The 20990-nt window shown below is 47.7% G+C and overlaps 1 protein-coding gene and 1 long non-coding RNA gene across 6 annotated transcripts in view; one reads left to right on the plus strand and one right to left on the minus strand.

Moving 5' to 3' along the window:
• Positions 1-20990, minus strand: part of LOC119162225 (extracellular matrix organizing protein FRAS1) — a 158321-nt gene that overhangs the window by 59536 nt on the left and 77795 nt on the right. For all 5 annotated transcript variants that reach the window (XM_075879063.1, XM_075879062.1, XM_075879064.1 and 2 more), the window contains exon 11: positions 12584-12866. In XM_075879063.1, the coding sequence (XP_075735178.1) occupies positions 12584-12866 (283 nt within the window). The remainder of the gene's footprint in view (positions 1-12583; positions 12867-20990) is intronic.
• On the plus strand, positions 9116-9969 carry LOC142777163 (uncharacterized). The gene is made up of 2 exons (XR_012887954.1): positions 9116-9469; positions 9658-9969. It is a non-coding gene; the product is annotated as an uncharacterized LOC142777163 (long non-coding RNA).

Raw genomic sequence — 20990 nt, forward strand, 5'->3', positions numbered from 1 at the left:
TATAGGCCTGCATTCCATACACTTAGCTGGCAGGAAGTCTGATCTACAATTGCTCAGGGGCTCTATATTCTATGGGCCGTGACTGCAAGTAAAACCACCTTAAGCAACATGTTTTTAATTATTGTGAAAGCTGATGTACAAGATAATAAATCAAAAAAGTTCAAGAAACATCAAAAAAGTTTTTTATTCGTCGTCACAACTTTACATTGCATGGTGGGTTTTTTAAGTTAGGCCAACTGTATCTTTTCATTGAAAATTGTTATAAAAAAGGATTTAGCAGTTTTATAAATAAGTATGCTGAGAACGTCATGCGGAATTTCAGCCGTTCTGTCGTACGCCAATTTCAAAATAAATACCCGCAAAGTAGGCAAGAAAACATTTTTAGGTCAATTTGGAGATAATTAAAAATATCTACGCTACCTATAGAAGCGAAAAATAACTCAACGCAAATAAAAATACGCATATATTGTCACTTGTCCAGATAATTAGAAAAGCAATCGCTGGGCTAATTCAAACTGCTGAAGTGTCGGCCCCCCGAGCTGCACCGTGAGAGCATGGTCAATTTAGATGTGGTCTTATTTGGCGCGCCAGCGAGCACCGGCGGTGATCCAAAGAACTAGTCCAAACCGAGAGTTTATAACAAACAAAAATATATTCTAAAACACGGCATAGCAAACAGCACGCAAGCTTGCGCACTCGGCAATAATCCAATGTAATACGTCAACAATAATTCAACGGGTAACTTAACATTTATTTTTCGGTTTTAGTCTTGATTAGATGCGTGCATGCAAGTTGAGTTGAGTTGAATGAACTTAATTTGTCCAACAGTTGTTGCTGTGCCCAGGGCTAGGCTGCCCAGGACACATCGTTTGAGGAACATCTTTCGAGGTCCTCGGTGACGGCCCTGGACCACTGAGCGGCCTTCTAGGGCCTCGCTGACAAGGGCGGCTTGCCATCACTCAGCAGGGCGCCCCATTTAGGAGGGTCCCTCAGTTGGCATCATCCTTTCTTCATGATCTATCTTCCTTTCTTGCGCATTACCAAAGTATATGTGCCATATTGGCCTGTTGCATGCACCAAGGGCAGCCAGGTGACGTGTGCAGCGTGGAACAGGCGGTGCAGATGGTAGGGGTTTGTGAACGTGCCCACCTGCAGCCTTCTTAGGTCCACCGCCTGCGACCTGTCCAGGCACAAGAGGGGTGGCAAAAATTTCTTCCGATATTTTATATAGTAGCCAAGCACGTCCTGGTACGTCGCAGGAAACTCTTCTGGATAGCAGTCAACGCACCTCTGTTGCCTTGCCTATTCTGGACCAACTTTAGTTGCCGCAGCAACGAAAGTGGTGGGGGTGGTATTGGCGGTGGTGTCGGTGGCTATGGCCAACGCCATTCCTCCGCCGGTGCTCCTCACAACCATGGTGGCGCCTGCACCCTTGTGACTGCGTCGTGGAGGGTAAGTTGCCTCGTGACGAAGTGGGCGTGCTATGGTTAGGTGGGATGCTGATGAGTCTTTGCCTGTTGGCATTGCGGTTGCTGGTTCTACGGCCGCGGGTGTTGATAGTTGCAATGTCCCCCATGTGAGCAGGAAACCACTTCAAGGCCTCTTCAGTAATCTTGCCTGACGGGACGTCCGGCCCTGGTGTTAAGCATGCGAGCCACCTCCTCGGACACCCAGTCTTTATTATAGCTCCTAATCGCTGATTTAGAATCGCTAATATTAAGGGTGTCGTCCGCACCACTGTAGAGTACCGCTAACGATATGGTTATCTCTTCTGCAGCTTCGTCTGATGGCAGCCGTGCCGATGCCGTGACTCGAACCTTTTCCGTTCTATCCAGGACCACCATAGAAAAAGCAGGTGCCGCCACCATCGACCGGACTTGCTGTTTATGTTGCCGCCGACACTACTGCCGTTGGATGCAAGTTAATCGAGACTATAAAAAGAGAGACTGCCCCTGGGCTCTTTACATAAATGCTTTAAATTTTCGGAATAGGTCCATTTGGTTGTTTGTTTTGTATAAATCTGTGCATTTTTTTCTGTGAACATCGAAAAAGAAATCGTGCGCGAAGTGAGACAGCATATGTGCAGCTGGGCTGCACACCATGTTAGGACATGGCCGTGTGATATCGGTCGTCCTGCTAAAAGTGTGAATTAGACATTTAAAGCAAGGCACAGGCCTGATGTTGAATTCTGTATATCAAAGGCTGATGTGTCACCGCCAAGCTTTTTGTCCCATTACAGTGCAGTCCCTGGTTGAAATAAGTTCTGCGTTTTTGGATACTAAATCAAGGCACATGGTGACACATAATGAAGCCATTTATACATTATTATATTTAGACTTCTTCAGGTCTCGTTATGCCCGCACAGGGTCGTCTTACTTAAAGCAGCCGCGCCAGTACCCATCGTCAAGACGATATATCCCCTGGGACTCTGCCTTACGAAGTTCAGAGTTCCTACCACAACTACGGGCTGTCCAGAAAGCCCACGATGCGGCGCTGAGGCTAGGCCTCCCCGTTCCTACGTAGAAGCGGCCCGCGACGCTGCTCTAAAGGAGCAGCATTTCTCAGGACCCAATAAAGTACTTTGTCTGTCTGTCTGTCTGTTTTGGAGATACTGTGAGCGCGACAAGCAAATGGCTCTTTATTCTCTTTGATATCATCATCACCTGTACATCTTCTTCATCTGTAAATATCATCACCAGCGTGATTTAGCTCGAGCGTGGCTGAATAAACCGGTTCCTCACAAGTGGTGGACGGTGCTTTTCGTTCCCTCAAGTTCTCTCGCTCGTTCTCGCTGAAGCTTCGCTCGGGTTGCCGCATACGACCCCCTGCCATGGCGGCCCAAGAAAACCTTGGTCCATCCAACGTTGCCGTCCTACTGAAGCCACCGCCACTCGCTCCACCCAACAACATTCGCCTGCGTGATCCACCTGTGTTTTCCGGTCTCCGAGGCGATGATGTCGAAGACTGGATCAAGAACTACGACCTCGTCAGCGATTTGAACAGGTGGGACAATCCACAGAGGTTGCGCAGCGTCCCATTTTACTTGTCCGATGTTGCGAAAACTTGGTTTTGGAACCACCACCCGGATCTTCCCGACTGGGAGACTTTCCAGCAGCAAATTCGTCAGATATTTGGTGTCCCTGCAGTTCGCACTGAGGCAGCAAAGAAGAAGCTCACTGAACGCACGCAGCTGCCGGGTGAATCTTACACCTCTTATATTGAGGGTGTCTTGCACTGTGCAAGCGCGTTAACACCGGCATGTCTCAAAACGACGAAGTACGCCACATTATTAAAGGCATTAACACCGTCGCCTTTCACGCCCTCGCCACGCAAAATCCTGCCACCACCCAGGACGTGATAACCATCTGTCAGCGACTTGACGAGCTTCAGTCTCTTCGCCTTTGCTACGATGCCACCGACATTCGTTTGCCTGCACCCCTCGATTTGTGTGCGCTTATTCGCGACATTATTCGTGAAGAGCTTCACGGGCGCTGCTCTTCCTGTGCTGCGGAAGTTACTTTCCCTTCTGAAAAAGTTAGCTTGCGAGACCTGATTAAACAAAAGATCGCCTCCGCATCACGTCCGACGTGTTCCAACGGTCCCTGCGTCCGCCAGACGCACACGTACGCCGAAGTTGCCCCGCTCTCTGCCGCACCCACTGTTTCTGTGCCTACAACAGCAGACCATATGCCTGTGGCTTCGTTATCACCGCCAGTGCGTGCACCACCTTACTACGCACCTCAGCGCCCTTCTCGACCAATCTGTTACTACTGCGGCTATCGAGGACATAGCGCTCGGTTTTGTCGAAGGCGCCAACAAGACGAGCAATGCGGCTACGTTCTCGAAGAACATCGAAGCTTCCGTCCGACCAAGAACCACCTACGACCACCCTCTCGATCGTCCTATTACCGTTCACCGTCTCCTACCTACCATATGAACATGCCTGGGAATCCCCGTACATCTCGCCGCAGGTCGCCTTCGCCAGGTCGCCGTTCAGCGTCGCCTCTGCGGACCGCCTCCCATTCCACGAATGACCACGCGAAAAACTCCCCAATGCAATTTTAGGAGGGTAAACTGCATCCACCGGACAGCTAACAATTCCTCCAGAGCGGCCATCGAATTTGATAGTAGTGTTTGTAGAAGGTGTACGCGTTGAGGCTCTTGTAGACACTGGCGCTGCCGTTTCGATTATTCGTGCTGATTTTTGTTCCTGCCTTCGAAAAGTCACCACGCCTTATGGTGGCCCACCTCTACGTGCGGCGACCAACGCTCTCATTCGTCCACTTGCACAGTGTACCGTTCGTGTCTGCATAGAAGGCATTCGTCATCACATTGTTTTCGCGGTATTTCGTGAGTGCACCCACGCTCTCATTCTGCGGTTGGATTTTTTGTCTTCTGCGTCCGCTTTCATATCATGTCATCAGCACCTCCTGCATCTAAATGCAACTGACTCTTCTCCGCTTGAACACAATGGACGCATCGGCCTTGTCACCACGTCAGATTATGTACTTCGGCCATACATCGAAGAAATTATAAGTGTTAATTGCACCGAAATTGTGTATGGTGACGTACTAATTTTCCCTTACGGCCATATCCTACGTAGGGGCATTGTGATCACACCAGAGCTTATTCCCGTCTTCGATGGGTCTACGTACCTAACCGCCACAAATCATACGCCCGAGTGTGTACTGCTCGCCTGTGGCTCAACAGTATCTTGCGCGGTCGACAGTGAGCCTGTTGCGATTGTTACTCTTCCGAACAACGCCCCGCCGTGGTGGTCTAGTGGCTATGGTACTCGGCTGCTGACCCGCAGGGCGCGGGTTCGAATCCCGGCTGCGGCGGCTGCATTTCCGATGGAGGTGGAAATGTTGGAGGCCCGTGTGCTCAGATTTGGGTGCACGTTAAAGAACCCCAGGTGGTCTAAATTTCCGGAGCCCTTCACTACGGCGTCTCTCATAATCATATAGTGGTTTTGGGACGTTCAACCCCACATATCAATCAATCTTCCGAACAACCACTACAACGATGTCCCAAAGTCACAATCACTGCCATTCAATGCCTCTGCCACACCTGTGTCGGCAACAATAAGCACTGACCTAACACCTGATCAAACTGAAGATTTGCTCACCCTGTTAAATAGACACCGTTCTCTATTTGACGTGAACTCGCCCACCCTCAGCATGACTACCACCGCTACTCACAGCATCTAGACTGACGGCTCTCGTATTGTACATCGGCGTCCATTTCACGTGTCTCAAGCAGAACGCAAGATCATCGAGGAAAATGTCTCAGACATGCTAAGACGCAACATCATACGTCCTTCCTCGAGTCCCTGGTCATCCCCAGTTGTTCTCGTTGAAAAGAAAGATGGGACAGTGCGTTTCTGCGTTGATTACCGTGCGCTAAACAAAATAAAGCGCAAGGATGTTTATCCCCTCCCTCGGATCAACGATGCATTGGATTCATTACAGGGCGCAGAGTATTTTTCTAGCCTCGACCTTAGGTCAGGCTACTGGCAGATACCAATGTCGGAGTCTGATAAAGAGAAGACCGCCTTTTCAACGCCAGATGGGTTGTACGAGTTTAATGCGATGCCTTTCGGACTCTGTAATGCGCCCGCCACCTTCAAACGCATGATAGATGGCGTATTGCGTTGTTTGAAATGGAAAACATGTCTGTGCTATCTCGATAACATAGTAGTGTTTTCATCCACATTCTCGCAGCATCTACAACGTCTTGACGAAGTCCTCACATGCCTTGCAAAAGCTGGTCTACAGCTTAACACCAAGAAATGTACCTTTGCTAGCAAGACAACCAAGGTTCTTTGCCACCTTGTCAGCAAAGGAGAAATAAAGCCCGACCCCGAGAAGCTTGCCGCCGTCCTCGATTTTCCTCGTCCACTACGTCAAACGGACCTGCGCAGCTTTCTTGGGTTATCTTCTTACTTCCAGCGCTTCATACGTGACTTCGCGGAACTTGCGTCTCCGCTCCATCAACTCCTTGCAAGGAACGTCCCCTTCATTTGGTCCGAAGACTGCGAAAGCCCTTTCACGGCATTGAAGCAAGCCCTCACGTCGGATCCGGTACTGTGCCACTTCGATTCCACCGCACCCACCATCCTTCACACCGACGCAAGTAGTCATAGTCTTAATGCGGTACTGTTGCAGCGTGACAAAAACTCACGCGAACGCGTCGTTGCTTACGCAAGTCGTGCTCTTACCGCTTCAGAAAAGAACTACACTATCACTGAGCAGGAGTGCCTTGCTGTTGTTTGGGCAGTGCAAAGATTCTGACCATATCTTTACGGCCGTCATTTTACCGTCGTGACCGACCATAACGCCCTATGCTGGGTTTCATCGCTGAAAAACTTATCGGGTCGCCTTGGTCGCTGAGCGCTTCGCTTGCAGGAGTATGATTTCGATGTCGCCTACAGATCTGGGAAGAAGTATCAAGATGCTGATGCTCTATCGCGTTGTCCTTTGCCCAACGGTAGCCACTCACCATCGATACTCTAAAACGACAGCACCTCTCCAATCGCAGCGCTAAGTTCATCACCTGCCACCCTATCCGTGCTTGTTTCACAACAACGTGTCGACCCATACTGCCGCATCATTGTTGACCGCTTGACCGGCTCTACTACTTCTTCAAACGCCAGACTCCGTCGACAACTTAATTAATTTAAGCTTGTCGGTGATGCTTTATGTCGCTAAAATTACCACATCGATGGCAACAAGTGGGTACCCGTCATCCCACGTTCTCTGCAACGTGAAGTTCTGGAAGCCTTTCATGATGATCCAACCGCCACTCATCTAGGCTATCACAAGACTTACGACAAAATACGAATTCGTTGTTTTTGGCCTGGCCTCTCTTCAGCCGTCGCTAAGTACGTCGTCTCCTGTGTCCAATGCCAACGACAAAAACGACCGACAACTGCTCCAGCTGGTTTAATGCAACCTCTTCCTTGTCCCGCCTCGCCTTTTGAAGTCGTTGGAGTCGACTTGTATGGCCCTCTTCCTATATCATCCAATGGGAATCGCTGGATTGCCACGGCCGTCGACCACCTTACCCGCTACGCAGAAACAGCTTCTATACCATCTGGGACTGCCACTGAGATCGCCCATTTCTTTCTTCGCCACATCTTTTTGCGTCATGGAGCTCCACGCATTCTCCTGAGTGATCGTGGCAAAGTCTTTCTCTCTTCCATTGTCGAGCAAGTTTTGCGTGCCTCGAACACTGTTCACAAGACCACTTCTAGCTACCACCCGCAGACCAACGGATTGACTGAACGGTTTCATCGGACCCTATCGGACATGATCGCCATGTACATTCACCCCAACCACACGAACTGGGATGCAATTCTACCCTTCGTGACATTCGCCTATAATACGGCTGCTCAACGCACTACCGGCTTTTCTCCATTTTTTCTCGTCCATAGTCGCTCGCCGAGTTTCTCTATGGATGTCTCTTTCCTTTCGGCTTCTGCACCCTCGACGGCTCCTTTCTTTGAAGAATTTCTATCTCGTCTCGCACACTGCCGTCACCAGGCCCGTGTTAACACCGGCCTCTCTCAAGACACTTGAAAATCTCACTACGACTCGTCTCGCCGTCGTAAATATCATCAACAGCGTGATTTAGCTCGAGCCTGGCCGAATAAACCGGTTCCTCACCATCCAATAAACCCATCCTCAAGACGATATAAGGACTCTGCCTTACGAAGTTCAGAGTTGCTACCACAACTACGGGCTGTCCAGAGAGCCCACGACGCGGCTACGTGGGAGCGGCCCGCGACGTCGCTCTAAAGGAGCAGCGTTTCTCAGGACCCAATAAAGTTCTTTGTCTGTCTGTCTGTCTTGAAGATACCTTTATATTCCATTCTCTCGGTCTGAAGGCTCGTGCAATGTTGCATCACACCTCCAGCCACAAGCGAAATACAAACCCGCATGCCGCGAACAAAGCAGACCGACAGAACAGAGCAGAACAAGCCGCAATCACCGCACGCAGGCCGCAAACGAATGGCGCTTGTGCCACGCTAGCCCCACCAAAGCGAAAGAGAGAGGGAAGAAAAAAACGAGAAGGGTGAGCACCGCGCCGTAACGAAAAAAAAAAAAGAAATGATGCCTACGGTCTCAAGGTGCTGCTCTGCTGTAGCTCTGCCCTCCACGGATTTGTTGTGAAAACAGTCTCACCAGACCACCACACGGGGCGCCCACGCCGATTTTCGACGCACCGAGCGGCCGGCGCCATCTGAGAGATGAGCTGGAAAAGCGAAACTTTTAAATGTGAATGCATTTTCTAGTCACTGCGTCGGTCGGGAACTATACACTGCCCTCTCCCACGGCCACAGCTGCTGGTGCGCGCTTATCCTCGCCCCTAGCAACCGGAACCCTCACCTCGTTGACTTGAACGTAACCTGATACCGCCTTAATGCAGTGTGTTTGAGACGCATTTGTAGCGTTTGTGCTGCACATCCTGAAAACAACGTGTTATCAACACGTTTGTGCTGCATTGAAGGCACGAAGGCGGTGGCGACATCCCTGAATAGATTACGAACGCATGTAGGAAGCGTTCGTTGAAAGAGGTGCCCAAAAGGAAGACACTTGAGCGCCTCGAGCCCCGCCGTGGTGGTCTAGTGGCTAAGGTACTCGGCCCGCAGGTCGCGGGTTCGAATCCCGGCTGTGGCCGTTGCATTTTCGATGGAGGCGGAAGTGTTGTAGGCCCGTGTGCTCAGATTTAGGTGCACGTTAAAGAACCCCAGGTGGTCGAAATTTCCGGAGCTCTCCATTACGGCGTCTCTCATAATCATATGGTGGCTTTGGGACGTTAAACCCCACATATCAATCAATCAATTGAGCGCGTTGATGCGTCCAGTGAGTGTTTTACTAGAGCTGCTCAGCTATTACGGTAATAGCTGAGCGGCTCAGCGGGCTAGCGAGCCCAGCGAGTGAGGGGAGACACCAACAGCACATGCGCGGCACGAGCCACGCCCCCGCTCATATCGGCGCAGCGGATCAGCGGGTGACAAAAGAGGTGAACTGCGCATGTGCACTCTGCTGCAAAATCCGGTCGGTTTACGGAGCGAGCCGCTGACCCGCTGATTTCTTCTCTTCAGCGAAGCGTGCGCAGCGGACGAGCTTGCGAGCGTATTCAGGAGCGCAATCCACAGAATGAAGAACCAATTGGCAGCCCCCTTCACAAGTGGTGGCGATACTTTCCCGGGGACACCCCCAAGTGTGGCGGAACTTCGGCTACAAGAAAAAAGAGCCCCGACGATATTTCACGACAGAGGAGGACCTAGTAATTTTAATAGAAGTTAAAGTGGCGAATCCTTTGGGGACGACATACAGCGGATTGAAGTATTAGACAACTTGACACGCGTAGTAGGCCAGCAGCTCAAACTCAGAGGCCTGAAAGATCTAGTCTACCTCATGACTGGTTACGGCAGGCGAGAAGACACCAGAAATGTAAAAAAGTAAGTGCCCCTTTTCTAGACCAAAATAAAGTTCTAATCATCGTGATCACCATCACTAATTCATGTTCGACAGCATAGAACGAAAGGCTTGTGTTTGTGTTACGAGTTCATCGATTAGGCTTTCTATGATACGTGATATGTGTATGTGCACAGCCTAATTGAATCACCTCATTTCTCTAAATTTGCAGGAATCAGAGGCCTTCAAATCATGGACTTACAGTCGTTGACCATGCGTCAAACGCGTGAACTTGAGCTGTAGCACAATAACCTCGAGACTGAAAAAAAATTGCCAATGAACAGAGGCATCTTCACCTGGAGGAGCGCAAGCTGGCGCTTGCTGAAAGACAACACGAATTTCAGGTGATCAATCGGCAACAGGAACACCTGCACTTGGTTAAGAGTGTTGTATGCAATCGAAAAATTCAGCAACGAAATAGGTGACCTAGCAAGAAGAATGACTGGGAGGCACATGAATAAAAACAGTGTTGGTGTGTTACAGACTTCATTGTTTCCATAAGCAAGTACAAAATGTAACGGGTGGTTTAGTGCACTTCCAAGCACGGTGGTTCTTGGTCAAAATAGTGCGAGACCTGTGCAAGTGTGGCCATAGGCAGGTGTGACAGTTTGCCAGCAAGTCAGTCACTCTACACATCCTGACGAAAAATATTTTGTTTTGTTTTGTTTGTTTGTTTTTTCAAAGAAAACGAAGCACAGCAACCTTACCAAAACCCCATTCTACGAAGTGTGGCAGCTTGGGCTAGGTGGTATGGCATGACGATAGTTATAGCGCGAGAACAAAACGATGATGATGATGATATGTGGGGTTTAACGTCCCAAAACCACGATCTGATTATGAGAGACGCCGTAGTGGAGGGCTCCGGAAATTTAGACCACCTGGGGTTCTTTAACGTGCACCCAAATCTGAGCACACGGGCCTACAACATTTCCGCCTCCATCGGAAACGCAGCCGCCGCAGCTGGGATTCGAACCGTCACCCTGCGGGTCAGCAGCCGAGTACCTTAGAGCACTGCGGCGGGGCAAGAGAACAAAACGACGACACAGAGACAAGAAGTGTTTTCGTGTCCTTCTTGTCTCTGTGTCGTCGTTTTGTTCTCGCGCTATAACTATCGTCATTCCCATTTTACGGTCAGCCTCACGCTGCTCACTGCCTTCTTAAAGGTGCATTGTTCTGGTGTCAGTGATGCGCCACCGTAAGTTTTCAGCTGTAGTACACGCAGTGGGTATCAGGATCCCCGTAAATGCAGTAGAAGTGCACGAGCTTTTCGAGCTTCGTGTAAGCCAGGCTATTGCCAAAGTAGCCTGAGAGAAAAGTGAAATTAAATAGTGCGTTAGCACTACTACGCCTCCTGATCAAACATTTCTTACACGTGTGTTAGAAAATAGAAGAGCAGCAACAGAGTAAGCAAGATGCCATCGCAGGATTTCAGTGTACCTGCTCATTTAACGTACTTTATTTTTCCATCTTACAATATAGATGTTTATCAGGGATCAGCGTTAACCATATTAATAGAATTGAAAACAGAAAGGCCCACAAATAAAACACCAAAGACTAGGATAAAAAGCAACGTGTACACATAGGTAAACTTAAAACACGTTATTTCGATACACAGTGTGAAGTCTTTCGTCTAGGAATTTTAGTTTATTTTGTACTTTTCGACGTGATCTTCCCACGCGAACGTGGAAAAAAAATGTGACTTTCAGGCATGCGACATGTTTTTATCTTACCAGCATCATGCTTGCTGCCTGGATAACATCCATCCAGATGGCAAATGATGCCATTAGGGCAGATTATTGGCTGGTATTTCAGGGCATGGAACTTTTTGTGCCCACTAAAGTATAGCGGCTGCTGTCTTGTGCGTTGGCATTTAGCAGGCGCAGTGCCGTCAGTGAAGCCCCAACAGTTAGTAAGTCGGGCTCCTTTAGCGTAAATGGCCTGGAAAAATAACATTATTGGAAACAGGTACACCAAAATCTCCAAAACGCAGCTTTCATTTGGCTCTTATTGCTTCTTACCTTCGAAAAGTTCTCCAGCTGGTCGATGACGAGCCAGCTGTGGTTATTTACATCGTCCAAGAGGTGGAATAACTTCTCTTGATATGTCTCAAGACCTCTGTCGTCAAGGACGACATCGTCAAGCTATGTCGGAAAAAGTCCTTAATATCTTTCGGTCGGTTTGGATATGCCAGCCGCTGAAGGGTAATGCAAAGCGCTTCTTCTCCGGAGATTTGCATTCTTTGAGCTTTTACAACTGTTTCGGGAATGCGCAAGGTAACCCGAAACTTCCGCATGCCCTCCTTTTTGAAACGAAAATCAGTTCGAACCATGCCGTCGCGAATGAGCTATGTTCTAACGATGAACTGAACTCGCGTCAAGACCAACGCTCACTGTAGGCTTCTAACACACTGCATCATCTTTAAAGTGCAACAGCTGCATAAAAATGCACATTAAGAACTCTAGCTCGCTCTCAACAACGCGGTCACATGAGTGGCGATTCAGACGACGGCGTCACCGAAAAACCCCACCGCCCCTGCAAAAGCACGTGACTGCTGCTGCCCCTTTCACTCTGCAGTTACGATTTTAGGGGCCTCTTCGGGAGCATGACATCACGCAGTCAGCCGTGGCAAGCCAAGTTTTGAAGATAGTAGTAGTGTCGGCTCAACGCGCGACCTTTTCCGGGAATATCACGCAAGCAACAAGACTTGCCGAGACTTCGGGGTATGGCGCCTTGCATCTTTTATTTACAGTGTAATAATACTTTTAACGAAGAGTGCTGCTTCAATGCAGGCTGGTCGGCTTTGGACAGCATGAAGTACGAGTATCAATTTAAGGGCGCCAAGTCCGCGGCGCCTTAGTAACTACTAAGGCGGTTTGAGGGAGGCGGTCGCCTCCTACCCCCCACCCCCGTAAGCCCCCGTAAGCACGCCTATGCCGCAGTGCCTGGCACTTGCAAGTTTCTATAAAATAGCGCCAAGTGTTTTTCACAACAAGTTCAAATTTAAAGCCACACGCACCACAGCACGGAAATGACTGTAGCGATCCGGCACAAACTCTCAGATAAAAAAAAATACATTTCTTGGTCATGTCGACACTTACCGTGGAAGAGCGCTTTGGTGAGCAAGTGGACACTGAGCCTGCCATCGCGAGCTAGGGACACCCTAGTCACTGAAACCTTCGCCTTCGGTGGGGCTCGCGTGCCAAGAGGCCGTTCGGACCACATAGCCGGCCCGTACGCGAAGCTCAGCTCCAGCTGCGAGCGCCGCTCCACGCTCGTCCATCGAGGGGCCGCATCTCCCACGGCTGCGACAAATGCCGGGAAAGCCAGCGTCACGTACAGCGGGAGCCGCACCGTGACAAACCGCCGGTGCGAGTCGGGCTCCTACAGGCAATTGGAGCGTTGAAAGATGACGCCATATAAGAGATGAACACATCAATTTTTACGAATGTTTGAACAAACTTATTATGAGCCGTTTGTATGACTTGTTTTTTTTTTTCGTGTTCTAATGGTGCACGCCTTGCTAGCGATGTTCCACCTATTGAAGGGGTGGCGATCGGAATACGCGAGTAGTCCGCCGCGATGGAGCAGTGGTTAACGTCATCGCCTGCTAACTTCGAAGGTCGCGCGCATTCGATCCAGGCTGCGACGGTCGCATTTAGGTGGAGGCGAAATGGTAGAGGCCCATGTAGTGTGCGATCTCAGTACATTCAAAGAACACCAGATAGTCGAAATTTCCGAAGTCCCCCTGTACGGCGTCTCTCCTAATGATATCTTAGTTTCGGGACGTAAAACCCCGGATATTCTTATTATTTGAATATGTTGGTTTTACTAGCCGGGTCTGGATGGAGATATTTCGATCTGCTTTCTGGTTTTGTTCCATTCTTTAAAGTAAAGATGCGAATAAGCTTCTCGGCGCTTACTCATTGCGTGCATACAGTTCGAGGTAAGGGGACATCACCCGGTAGGGAATTCGTAACACTGTTTTTTCAAGCGAGATATGCCGTCAAGCAAGTATACTTAGACCCGACTCCTTGCCGAATGAACCAATGCTATGCTGCTGCGACAATATCATGTAGCTCTCGCATTATACAGAGAGACACGACGAGAGCTGAGACGTTAAAAATTTGGGCTGCGGATGTCCAAGTAACGTCACATGCCCACTGAGAGCCATGGAAAAAGAACGTGTCTACATAGCGATTCTTCACGAGACTATACACTCCGACCTTTCGTCTAGTTGACTTTGGGAACTTTCAACAACTTTGCCCTGCCTCTGAGCTCTGTGATCGTTCTTCCGATGATAAGTAATGGGCATATACTTATTATATAAATTTATTGTTACAATTATCACTGCGATTAGAAAATTACATTCCTGATTTAAAATAGTAGCAAATGCAAGCAATGAAGACAATTATATTGAGAATAACTATATAAGCACCTAGTTCATCAGGTAGCTGCATATGCTAAACAAGAAGGGCTCAGTACTTGTCTGTGATAAAACGTTCCCAAATAGCTTGCTCATACAATAGGCACTTGTTTTTAGTTACAATACGTGGAACATACAGATGGTATACTCAACTACGGCCGGAATGCAGAGTCCGGCCGTTGTCTATAGTGCTGCCGCGGCACAACGCATCTAGAATGATCTCAAGAACTCAGCAAAGAGCGAGCACCACCTCAGACCCAGGCACAGCCACTAGCACGAAAGTTCAGGCCTGCGCCCCCCATGAAATCTACTTTACCTGGCCCGACATTGCTGGTAAAGGGAAGGCTCGAGCTTCGACATCTGCCGACACCAAACTACAGTGTACTTCTAGTACACTCTAATCCAACGGTGCGAGGGGACCGCATCGGTAGCTGAGCCGTGCCAAGCCACTCATCAATGGAGTAGTTTTGTCCATCTCTAAGCTGATTTTTGTTTTGGAATATGTCCACTTTGGTTTGTTTAGAGAAATTTATTCTCACAGACAGTGAACATCAATTACAATCCAACAGAACATTGCGACAGAACACAATATCCACAGACACACCAAAAGTTGTTACAAAAAGATATGTGTACATATGTAAACGGAACCCAACATACACAACTTACCCAACTAAACAGGAATTGTTACAAAAACAATATCTACATATGCACAATACATGGTAAACGAAGAACACACAAATGAAATGTAGAGATCAATATGTCAGATATTTACATAGTATTTACAAGGTATTTGTATGAGTACTAAACAAAGATTAACCTACCAATACCAGGCAGGCCTGAAAACAAGTCTTACACGTCTCTCACAGATGAACACAAAACGGCAGGATCAGTGTCGAAGGAATTCCTCCTCACCCAGAATGAAGAGTTCCTCCGACAACACAGATATTATTTCTTTATACAGTCACTCCAAAATCGGGAAGAGAGCACGGCGGCGACGACCTGCTGCAACAGCTTCACAACGGTTACGCCAAAGACAGTAGGCACCAGCAACAATAAGAAGGCAGGCAAAGCGGCCTCGAGAACAACGTCCAGAAGAAACAAAGCGGTTTACTCCGAGGCCACGAAATCCTGCAAGCACAGCCCTCCAGAAAACACGAGCAACGACACATTGCCTTAACAAATGCTGATTTGTTTCCCGTAGGGAGCAGTTCGGACATGTTGATGACTGGACCATTCTCCACCTTTCTAGGCGGTCAAGGGTAGGAAGAACGCCCCACCCAAGCCGCCACATGAAATCCCGGAGGTGGCCAGGTAGAAATGATGCCGTCAGCGTGCTCCAAGACACACGACTAGAGCGGGTGCGGCGTGCTGGAGGAACTAACGGGAGCAACAACGCGGCTGTTGTGTCAACGACAGAATTGTCTAACACATCTAAATCAGGGCAAGTCGACTGGATATGACGAAAAAATGCGACAGCTGTTGCATAAAATTAAGGAAGTACTAATGATTGTGGGCCCTGATTAAGGCGCACATTAGGCAATAAATACCGAAGGTGAGTGCCTAGAAAATAATATGCCAGAGTTCGCGCGGGGGATTCCTCTCCTTGTACGAGGCGCAACAGGAAGCGCAGGGCCAATAGCCGGCAGCGTATTGATACCGAAGGGAAAACAAAACCTCCCTGGGAACGTTGCTGTCCTAACGCCGCACGAGAAACCAACTCAGTGCCGCCAGACCAAAAGAAGAAACACAAGGCAGGCTGCAATGACCTCACGATGCATAAAGGCGGCTGTTCCACGTGAGAAAGGTACCAAATGCGACCGCAGAACACAGTCTGCGCAAGATACCTCCGCTCAAGAAGCTGGAAGTCGAATTGCCGGGCGTTCTCAATTTCTTGTTTTACTTCATCGAGGGCGTTTGACCAAATGGAGTTACAAATGCCGTAGTGGTTGTATAGAATTCCTAAAATGCGAAGAGACGCAGCCGGCTGAAGAAGAGATGTGGACCTAAGTGTGGAGTTGGGATAGCCGATGAAAAAATACCGGGATTTAGAGAGGTTTAGCGCGGCACCTGAAATGTCCCCATACTGGGAGAATCCTCAGAGAACCTTGTTCTGTGAAGACATCAAAAAGGCGCGAATTGTCTGTCTAGCTTTCGACAGCTTATCTAACAGCCCTCAAAGCGACACAACTACGACACGCGTTTGTTTTCAAAATTTCGTTTTTTTTTATTTCTGTGGTATGTCTAATGCTCTAAGATGGTTTCGCTTTAAGTCCTGCAAAGGGATTTTATTGTCTTTTACAAAATTTATTGAAACTTTATAGAAAGTGCTTTATATCTACATTTGTTTCGCATCGCGCCTACAATGCATTTGTATTGACATGCACGTTACTTTCCAAGTTTTGTGTTGCCGGCGTATTGCGCGTGTTCATAGTTTTTCTTCCTAGAAAGAGATTTGTTTGATAAGAGGATAAACCAAGACGGACAGTCTCCGAGAATATTTATTTCATGGTAATCTGGAAAGATTGAATCACAATGCGTTCTCATTTAATAATATCAGAGGTTTCACGTCTCCAAAGAACGATTTGAGTATGAGAGATGCCGTAGTGGAGGGCTCCGGAAATTTACATGGGGTTCTTTAACGTGCCCCTACATCTAAGCACAGGGGCACCAAACAAGATCGCCTCCATCTTAAATGCAGCCGCCGCAGCCGGGATTCAATCCCGCAACGTTAGCGTTAGCAGTAGAGTACCATAACCACTAGACAACCGCGGCGGGGAACGCAATGTGGTGTGGTGAGCGAGAACACCAGCAAGAAAAAAAACAACGATTATGAATTTTTATAGTGAAACTTGGAAAGATTTTGCTGAAGAAAGCCAAAAATGCGCCCACGGCAATTGGCTGTTGCGCTGTCCGAACTTTCTCTGAGCCTAAAGATATTTTCGATGTTGACAGTGAGCACAAATTCACTCATCATTCATTCAGCATCAGCGGGAGCCTGCAAAAATACTTCGACGAAATCGGAATGATGGCTGAATGGGTCAACCACTTTCTTAAAATATTTTTATAATCGAATACACTGTACACGATAATGGCACTGACATGTTTGAATGATGAGGGCTCGTTGTATAGCCACAACTGAAAAGACGAGGCGATAGTTTAGCGTTGTTGATTAAGATAACACTTTAGCAGTGGACATTTCTTTCGCCAATGTCGAATGGCTACCAGTGAAAATTACGCAGCCTAACACAGATGTCATTCTGCCAACCGTTTATGGTCCTCCTGCGGGAACTCGATGAAGCTTTGGAACGCTTAGCAGCAGTGGATCAGATGTGCGGGACAGGAATCTAAACACCAGTACACAGAAATGGTTAATGTATCTCATACACTTCAATTTTATCGCCACACATTTTACAATAGATCATAAATTACCCTACTAGATAAGAGCACTTGCAGAACAACCCAGTATCCTCCTGCCCATACTGAAAAGGAAAAAGAACAAGAAATGATTCATTAGCTTATTGCGGAATCAGCCATAAGTTAGCTGACCACCATTTGGAGGCATGTCGCCTATGTGGGCGATTGCCTTTGACCAGACAGGACAACACAGAAAAAAAAGAAGTAGTAATAAGCTGGAAACACAGATTTTATTAGCAAAGTATTTCACAAGTTGGTCGCAGAATTTGACCGGCCCAGGTGACTCTGGGATCAAGTTATTTGGGGTTAATAATTTTGTATTTTTGTGAGCAGCTAAGAAAGTTTGAGTGTTTACGTCGTGCACCATGACAACTAAATTCTCAAAAAACTTCTTGGTTTACAGTAGATATAATCAGAGCTATTTCCTACGGAGGCTAACTCTGGAAGAGGAGTAGGCGAGAGCCGAAAAATCAAGATTTGTAAATAGAACTAGACTGCGAGGAATGGGGCTGCCGAAGGTCAGAAAAACGGCAGTACGCTTTAGACAGATAAAACTAAGCCTACAAAGATCAGACAAGAACGAAGGCTTGAATAAATAATTTGCGAGGCAAAAAAAAAGTCAAAGTTTCGACCCAAGGCTAAAGCAAGGAATGTGATAGCATTACATCGGGCTGTTATATGAATTAGAAGATTTCGGAACCGTGCGAAATGTTGTGAACATGGTTAATTGTACTTGAATTGACAGTAATGCAGTAACCACAGTATTTAAACAGGTGATCATGTTAATTGTTGACTACGTGACGTTTAAAGGGAGACGAAGCCCAAGTTCGGCATTGAGAAACGTGACAAGCCGCTGGTTTTCATGTTGAAGTACACTAACGTTGAAGTCTCCTGTGACTATAAGAGGCACATCCTGGAGGCACGTGGCACGGACGTTTTGTAGCAAGAAGTTCGGGACGTCACTCCACAAGGTTCCTGCTGACATGTACACTGTTGTGACGACGAAGCCGTGCGATGTTTTAACGGCACAAGCGTCACCGCACATCACCTAGTGCAGCGAGGTGAGTTTGTCTAAAGTTAGAGCGGCGGTGCGCATTCACAGGCAGGACACTTTCTAGCGACTTTCAGACCCGTCGTGGGCTTTATTCGAGCAATTTTTCCTGTTGCTGTAGCGTGAAAGTGAAGCCAGAGACATTTTGAAATGCCCCTTATATCTATTTGCAAGTGCTTCAGTGAACCCACCTCTCCATTAATTAAGCCATCGGATGCGTCACTCTTTAGAGAAGCGAAGTACATGCTTTGTTCAACAATGTTTCCTATAAACTCATTGACAGTAGGCCAGTGGCGAATGGTGTAAACAAATAATCACTGTTAGTGTGATGGACAGTATGAGCGGCGCGATCTATTTGATTAATATAGCGCGCTGAGGAGAAAGAAATCATCATGTTCGAATCTCCAGTGGGGGCCTCAAAACTTTTTCATATTTTTCTTTGTTCCTTTTCAAATTGTATACATACTTATACATATCCGGGCCATGACGGCGACGGCAAAACTCAGTTTAGAGTGTCCGTATAAGGCAGCTTCCACCAGTAGTGCCAAGTCTGGGAAAAAAGGGTCGAAGTGGACCGCCTTGTTTGTTTAACTTTGGTTTTCTTTTTATTGAAGCGAAAGCTGTCATGAGATCACAATGGTCGCGTGCGCCATAGTTGTCTGCCGCCGGTGTCCGTAACCACGATCGCGCGAAAATAGGGTAGTGTATTTGTGACTACAGTGACGGGGCCCATCAGCGCAGCATTGTCGTTAAAGTGAGAGGGCCCGTCAGCGTAGTGTATTCGTGATTACGGTGACGGGCCCGTCATAATAGCGATGTATCTATAGCGACGGGCCACGTCACCGTGAAGCAATGACTATGGCGAGGGGGCCCGTTGCTGTGAATTTGTAGCCTTTTTAGTCGCCACCGCTAGCTGTTCTGTTGGCGCTGTGGTTTGACGCGCAGTTGAGGATGCAGTCATGCTCAGGTCTTCAGTTCAAAACTTTTTTTGTTATTTTTATTTTTATTGTGTTAATTGTGATATGACAATATTGACGTTACTGCTTTGAAGGAGTTGTAATTTTGTTTTTGTTTTTGCTTTCTTGCAAGAAAACCGCGTCACTGTTTGTGCCGCTTGTTATCTCGCCACGTTGATTTTTCCAGGTGCAGTGGGTATACCTTGTATCTGTGCAATTTCAGTTCGAGTCGTGCTGAGCATCTGAACTTCTCTCTTTCTTTTCTGCTTTCAATATTGTTTCGAGTAAGGTTGTCTATTTTAAAGGCAGCATCCTACAGTGGAGCGATGAGCGAGAACCTGGGCGATCAGCTGAGTCGAGGTTTGCGCTGTTGGACCCGGCTCGCTGATTGGTAGCTCATACCGCAGAATTCTGATCTGAACTGCCCCCACCGCGACATCCCCTGAAATACTGCAAGTGTAAACGAGTTTTCACTATCACCATTAAAAGCGCGTGCACAGACACATACCACATCGAGGCAGCTCCGTAATGAAGCAATTATGAGGTGGCCGCTTTGAACAAAGCTGCCTATAGTGACGGGCCTTGACATAGTGCTGCTGTTTGGGCTCTTGCTGATGGGACAGGAGAAGATTTGTTTATTTTTTTCTTTACTGCTGCGCGTTCAAGCTCCCTACGGCTACCTTTCCTCGTTGTAGGATACATCGACGCTGCTAGATGCACGTTCATTCTTGCATACTCGTTTCATCGACTAGGTCACACGTTGTGGTTTAGCAAGCCCGAAGCCACATCATGCCAGCGCTTTTAATTTGCAAATTAAAGCATCCAGACGACCAGTCAAGTCCCTGACATCGGCACGGTCGCATTTTAATCGCCGAGAACGATATGAAATACATTTCGCTCTCGCAAGACAAGCGTCGTCTCAGGATGGGAAGACAGCCCAAGAGACCAGACCACCGTGCGAGTATCTACTGCACCTCAGAGAGCTCGAATGTCTATATACGTTTACATGGCACACAATCATGAAAAAAGAGCAACGTGCATATCCCCTCGTTTGCAGGAGCCGATTTGATCACATGGATAAGTCTTTGTGTGAGATTTCAGTCAAAGTAGGCCCCGAGTCGGAGCTACATGTATTGTAGTCATATGTAATGTGGTTTTCGGACTAATTGAAACACACTGTGCAGCCACACACTCCTGAGGGTCGGAACATATTCTATGTTGACCTGCACGTCATTTGGAATCAGCCCACAAGTCACCTTCATACAGCGACGCGGACAATACGCGAAACGGATTGATTTAGAAATATCACTGTGTAAGAAATTATTAGTTGGAGCTATGGTATCAATGCAAAGGAACGCAAATCCGGCCAAGGGTGGTTGTCAAGTGCGATAATAAGGCTAATTTGCTCGCATACAACGGAATCTGCTCACCCAGCGCAGTATCAATCGTAAATCATCGAGAAAGGTCTTCATTCCACGTTGAACGTAAAAGAAAGTTGATATTTATATTCCCAACAAATGAACACTATTATAATTTAAAAACAAGTAACAATACTTTGAAAAAGCACTCAGAAAAGAAAATAAAAAAAACTCGATTCGCCCTGAAGTCACACACCAACGACACTGCGTCACGATATCCACACGGTAGGGCTGTCTAATAAC

The sequence above is a fragment of the Rhipicephalus microplus genome, chromosome X (genome assembly GCF_043290135.1).
Source record: "Rhipicephalus microplus isolate Deutch F79 chromosome X, USDA_Rmic, whole genome shotgun sequence".
Taxonomy (NCBI): Eukaryota; Metazoa; Arthropoda; class Arachnida; order Ixodida; family Ixodidae; genus Rhipicephalus; species Rhipicephalus microplus.